Source organism: Bos grunniens, chromosome 13 (genome assembly GCF_055505025.1).
Source record: "Bos grunniens cultivar Pamir isolate PY7600 chromosome 13, Bosgru_T2T1.0, whole genome shotgun sequence".
NCBI lineage: Eukaryota > Metazoa > Chordata > Mammalia > Artiodactyla > Bovidae > Bos > Bos grunniens.
In genome coordinates this window covers 53,756,782-53,762,781 of record NC_141177.1, presented here as the reverse complement: position 1 = coordinate 53,762,781, position 6,000 = coordinate 53,756,782, and the positions used below count along the sequence as shown (strand labels likewise).

Sequence of the window (6,000 nt, the reverse complement as noted above, 5' to 3'; positions counted from 1 at the left end):
TAATGGTAATAAAATCAAAAGAATATATAATAATAATACTGTATATATAAGGTTGTATGTCATATAATATAATGTTGTATGTCAATTATAGCTCAACTAAGAAAAACTCTAAAGACCAAAAGGAAAAGAAAAAGAAACTGTGGGACTCTGAAATAGTTGAAAAATCACCACACATTTCTATCTATAACTATTCATTTTTATCTCCTTGTCCTCCAAATACAGAAGTCTGCAAAAGTAAAATTCAAGGGGATGAGCATGAGAAATCATATATAGAGGTTATTGTATGTGTGGCTTGATTATTTTTAGATTTTATGCTCTGTTTCCTTTTGGTTCTGGTTTCATTTTCTTGGGCACTCTGCCTCCCTGTTTTAGCATTATCTGTGTTTATACTAAATAGAGTTCCCTAAAGCACAGGGTCTCTGTTGTTTAAATAATGTTATATATCTCCTGGCATGGTTTACCACACATAAATTCACTTCTTTCATAAATTCCTCCCCAGTCTTACTATCTGATTCAGCAAAGAAGTCACTCCATGATGGATCAGTGAGTGAAGTTCCAAGATGCATCTTCATCGTTTCAGTTACATTAATTAATCATTAATGTAAAAAACTCTCAACAAATGTTTATGCTTTTGCTGCTTGCAATAGGCTGGCTCTGACAGAAATCAACAAAAGCATTCTGCGAGAATCAATTATCAAATGGAATTTACAATTATGCATTTTATTATGATTTGTAATGCATTTTTAATTTAAATGCATTCATTTCCAGAGGGCAGGCCATGTATGAGACACACCACTGATTCTAGCTGAGTGACCTCAATTACTTAACCTCAAGCCTCCATTTAGTTAGGTGAAAAATAAAGAATAAACCCCACAAGATTTTGACAATTGAATGCATTGTTTCCAACATAATGTTTCCAGGTAGAGATTCAACAAACATCAGCCAGATCTCACTCATCTCACCTGGGAGACAGAAGCAGCGCCCGCTGCATCTTATATGCACACTCACCTGTCTTTCCAGAAGAGAGCTATTTGTCTAGTCTCCTTAAGATGCAGGTGAAAAGTCACCACTAGGTGGCAGAAGCAAGGTGCCTTTGACGGCTTTAGTTCTTCACGCAATATAACTGACCTGGAACTCTGTGATAAGATAAATACACTGTTTAAAGTCCACACACTTAGGGTGCTCTTTCCAGAAAATTCGAGTCTGGTGAGCAAAGTTGGCTCCTTGAGCAAAAAAGTTAGCCTCTGAGCCTCTTTTTGGATCAGTGTAAGATGAGTGAGCTTCATCTTTGGCAGAATCAATTTCCCTTTGGCAAATACACGGCCTTGTCTTTCTAGGAACAGTCTCATGCTTATGGCTGGCTGCTCCACACTTTTCATTATCCTGCCTAACGAAAAGGAATCAGGAAAGCCCCCCTACCCCAATCTTCCTGCTGAATCTCACATCATTAGCACCGACAGGTAATGTGTTACACAGGTAACATGCATTGTAAGTGAAGTTCTTCTTGTTACTAATGCTTTAAGGAGATTATGACTGGCAGCACTGCAGGTTGAGCTGCAAATGGGTGGGGACCTCTTGGCATTCCCCCATCACCTATGTCTGCTCTAGTATTCTTCTAGAGGCCACTTCTTTGGAGGGTAATTGACAAATGGTGCTTACCTGGAGTCTTAATGGTGTCTGCCAGGGTTCACCTGCCACCTACTGGTGAGAATGTTCACTTCTAAACAGTCCCCGACTTGTTAAACCACAGATTCACATCTGTTCAGATACTTCAAAACACTGTCAGGAAATCTCTCAACCGTTTTAAAAGCAAAATACTAAACATCAACATTTGAGAATTTAAAATCATAAAAATCAGCTTGACTTGTTTTCTGCCTTGTGGAATTCATGACTAAAGATTTTATAACAAAACTAGTTTGCTTTACTTATTTCCACTGATTTGTTCTACATTGATGATTCCATGAATGGTTTTGATGAATAGTTTTCACACATCTGGGATGGTTCTGGTCATTTGAATGACATCTTTTTGACGCTGGATCAATACTGAAAAGAAAAGAACACACCAGTTTCTTGTAAAGTATGGAAACACAATAAAATGTTACCTTGTTTTCTTGAATGAAACTGAACAGCAAGGTGGGCTTTTATGATTTAACCACGTGTCAATTCCTAGGTGTCTTATGTGTTAGTTTCTTTTGTTTAATTTTTATTGGTGTATAGTTGATTTATATCATTGTGATAGTTTTAGGTGTACAGCAAAGTGAATCAGTTATATATATATATACACACACACACACATATATATATATCTCCATTCTTTTTTAGATTCTTTTCCCAGAGTATTGAGAAGAGCTCCCTGTGCTACACAGAGGTCCTTACAGTTTTCTGTTTTATATTTAGCAGTGTGTATATGTCAATCCCAATCTCCCAATTTATCTCTCCCCACCATAGGTTAGCCTTTGAATGTAAGTTCAACAACTGCCCTTTCAGACTCCCTAGGAATGAAAAGAGAATTCTTAATGGCAACTCTATAACCAATAATGGCCCAGAATGAATGAAAAGAACCACAAGATAGGGTTTTTTTTTTTTCTTCAGAGTTTATTCTGAGTTTTCATTTTTGGATAATCAAGCAGCTCTTTAAGGAGAATGCACAGAAGAGTCATTCTGGCACTTTTGGATAGTACATAAGATTTGTTTAATAGTCACATTCAGTCTACTTGCTCAGCCCATACTCCGTGTTTGGTGAGCAAGATCAGCCCATAGGATTTCAGAATTAATACGTAACCGTATATACAAACAGCCAATAAAACCATAATGGTGCCTAGTGGTCAAAGGGGTGGCGTGGGGGACGGGATCACTAAAGTGTCCTCTAGGCTAGCTTAGCTAAACAGAATCCACGTCACACGTGAGGACGAGAGAGTACACTGAGCTGAAATGAGAATTCTGAGCACAAATGGGCACTTGGCAGCATGCAGTTGAAAGAAAAGGGGATCGTTTAATAACTTTATAAAATCCAGGCAGTTCAATCAAAGAAGTTAAGAAAAACAAACAAAAAAAGCAAAGTAAGGGACTGTCTGTCATCACTGTAAAAAAGGCACTTGGAGTTAATGGGACCAGAATTGAAGGACTGGCAGCTGATTAAAAACTTCAGTACTATTTCATTAAAAGGCTTGGATGTTAAGAGGTGACACTCAGAAGTTCCTGAAAGGTGATATCGAAATAAACCACCGAGAAGCAGAACAGGTGACAAGGAAGGAATTAAATCCTTACAACCTAATTGTGTGTGTGTGTGTGTGTGTGTGTGTGTGTGTGTGTATCTGTAAAAAGCAAATCAGAAACGAAATCTAACCAAAGCAAAAACCTAAGCAAAGTAAGACCACGAAGCAGCGATGCATAGTTTTCCTTTGAGATAATGCATACCTCCAGACACTAAGTGCCAAGCTAATTTCTCAATAATAATTTCACAGGAGCATTATCATGATAAAATGGATTCAAGCAATGCAAAAAGAGTTTCTTCTGTTCCCAGAATCTGGAGGAGAACTGAGGTTATCATCAGAACCTAGTGACATCAGGACATCACGTGTGGTTTTTCAGTGTCCTCCAGGGTGGACACATCAAGTCCGGGGAACGACACTGACATTCAGACAGACACTACGTTCAGCCCTCTTCCTGGAGGCGAGGCATCCTGTATCATCATCCTTTCTTCTGAGTAAGAACTTGACTTCCTCTCTAACACTTAGACAGTGAACAGGGTAACTGCAGAAAAAAGTCCACTGCCCACGGCAGACGTAGCTCGACTTCCTCCACACACAGGTAAGCGCTTCCTTAAGAAAGAATTTTTGGCAACTGGATCTGGTCCCGGGTTGGGTGGCTCTGGACCGCTCATTTGATGTTGAATGCCATCAAGGGTCTCTCCTCCCGTTTCTGCCACGGGCTCTTCTTGTCTTCGCCCTGGTCGTCATCATCCTCGTCGTCTTCCTCATCCTGTGGAGCGGATCTCCTCTGGTCGGGACTGGCCGCTGGCTCAGGGGCAACGTCCGAAATTCGCTTCGTCGTCTCCTCCTGCAGGCTGGGCAGCTGGCCGCCGCTCCTCCGGCTGGAGCCGTCCAGCAGGCACCGCAGAGCACTGTCCTCTGGTGTCCCGGCCGTGGTGCCGCCTTCGCTGCCGCTCTGGTCCATGTCCTCCAGGTACACGAGCTGCGTGTAGGCCGAGCTGTCCGCGGCCCTCGACTCCTTCTGCGGATGTTCCTGGACGGGTGGGTGGCTCTGCGGCAGAGTCGAGGGGTCTCCTCTTCCCTTCCGGGCGGATTTTGGTTCATTCATATCCACGCCAGAATCCAAACTGGCATCATTGCTTCCGTTCCTCCCTGCTCTTTGGAGATCAATGTAGGAATGTCTGACGTGCGCGTTGGACCGGCCGTCCAGGGAGACGAACCAGGCCCGGGGGTGGGGAAGGGGCTTCCCACCCCCGAGTTCCAGCAGCGCCTTTTCTGTCAGGAGCTGGACCTCGCTGTTCATCTGAGCCAAGGCCGCGTCGTTCAGAGATGCTGGGATGGAGAGCGACTCCGACATGGATGCGCTCTGCGGGGTCCACTCCCGGGCGCCCGTGTCCTGCAGGTGCTGCTGCGAGATGGCCTGGCAAGAGAGGGGCTGCGCTTGGATCTGCGCGGAGGGGTGTGGGAAGATCCCTGCATGCGGGCTGGATAGCTCGGCCTGCAGCCTTTCGATCTCCAGCTGCGGGTCGGCTGGGACGACCAGGGGCTGGCCCACGTACGAATGGTCCCCTGGGAGTTTCATGTAATGAGCCGGGATGACCAAGGCGGGTAATACTTTCCTGTAAACGCTGTCGTTGACCTGGTCCACGGAACTACAGCAGATCAGCTGGCCGGGTCGCGGGAAAGAGGTAGGTCTTTCCAGGTGGTCCACGGATCGCGACATCATACATTCAGTAGGTCTGCGCTCCAGCAGCTGGTCTTTCTCCGGAGATGAAGGCGCGGGGTACATGTGTTCCTGAATGGTGAGCTTACTTCCTGTGGAAATGTGGGTCACGGAGGCCTGACTCTCTCTGTCCTGCTTTTCGAATAAAGGCTGCGAGAGCATGGCGTTGTAACTCCTTCTGTAATCACTGTTGCCAGGGGACTCGTAGCCTTCCCTTTCCATAGGTTTCCTAGCCTTTAAGGGGAAGATCTCCACCGACTTATGGTAGTCTTTTCCCAACGTCCCACTCGGTGTCAGGTTGTCAAAGGAGATTTGGCTTTTGTCCTCTTCCTTATGAGACAGGAGTTCCTCCCGGGAGCTGAACTCCTGGGAGGTGCTGTAGGAGAGCTTCAGCATGGGTGTGTGCATGTCCACCTCTCCGTTGGAAGACATCATCTCTAAATGGACTCCACTCATCAGCTCCTTTGAGCCTGGGGCATCCGGGGGGCGGCCCTGGCTGGTGACAGAGAGTGGACCGGGGAATTCTGATTCCCGACGAGAAAACAACAGGTTGATGTGTGACATGGAAGTCGACTGATCCCTTTTGGAACTCTCCAGGGTGGCGGGAAGTTGCAGTTTTCTATGGTGCTGGCGGGGTTTCAAGCACTTCCGCCTATGATCAAAGATACAAACCCCAAGATTAATATCTCAGAACAGTGAGGGTTCTAGCCTAAACCTAATTCTCAGTTCCCACAGGAAGAAACAAGACAACACTAATCAGCAGCCAGAAGCCTTCTCACCCTATACCCTCAGCCTTGTTTTGATGCTGAGGGCTGAAATCTGCAGACTGTACCCCAAGTGCATCCACATTATTCATTCAAAAGCAGAGTCAACAATAAATATTCTCGCAAGTCAATCAGATGAGGCATCACAGTAAGAAAAGTTTGGCTCTGTCCTTGAGAATATCATCTCTTGATTACCACTTAGGACTATTCTGAAGGAACTGTGACAACTGTTGAGCTTATTTTTTTATGACTCCTCTAAAAAAGACATTACTCACAGTGTAATATCCCACTTTGTTTGCAA

General features: G+C 44.7%; 1 protein-coding gene across 5 annotated transcripts in view; it reads right to left on the bottom strand.

The window, feature by feature from the left end:
* Positions 1 to 2,574: 2,574 nt before the first annotated feature.
* The window catches only part of FAM171A1 (family with sequence similarity 171 member A1), a 134,001-nt gene continuing 130,575 nt past the window's right edge, over positions 2,575 to 6,000 (bottom strand). For all 5 annotated transcript variants that reach the window (XM_086334223.1, XM_086334224.1, XM_086334221.1 and 2 more), the window contains one exon: positions 2,575 to 5,587. In XM_086334223.1, coding sequence (XP_086190349.1) covers positions 3,880 to 5,587 — 1,708 coding nt within the window. In that variant the 3' untranslated portion in view covers positions 2,575 to 3,879. The remainder of the gene's footprint in view (positions 5,588 to 6,000) is intronic.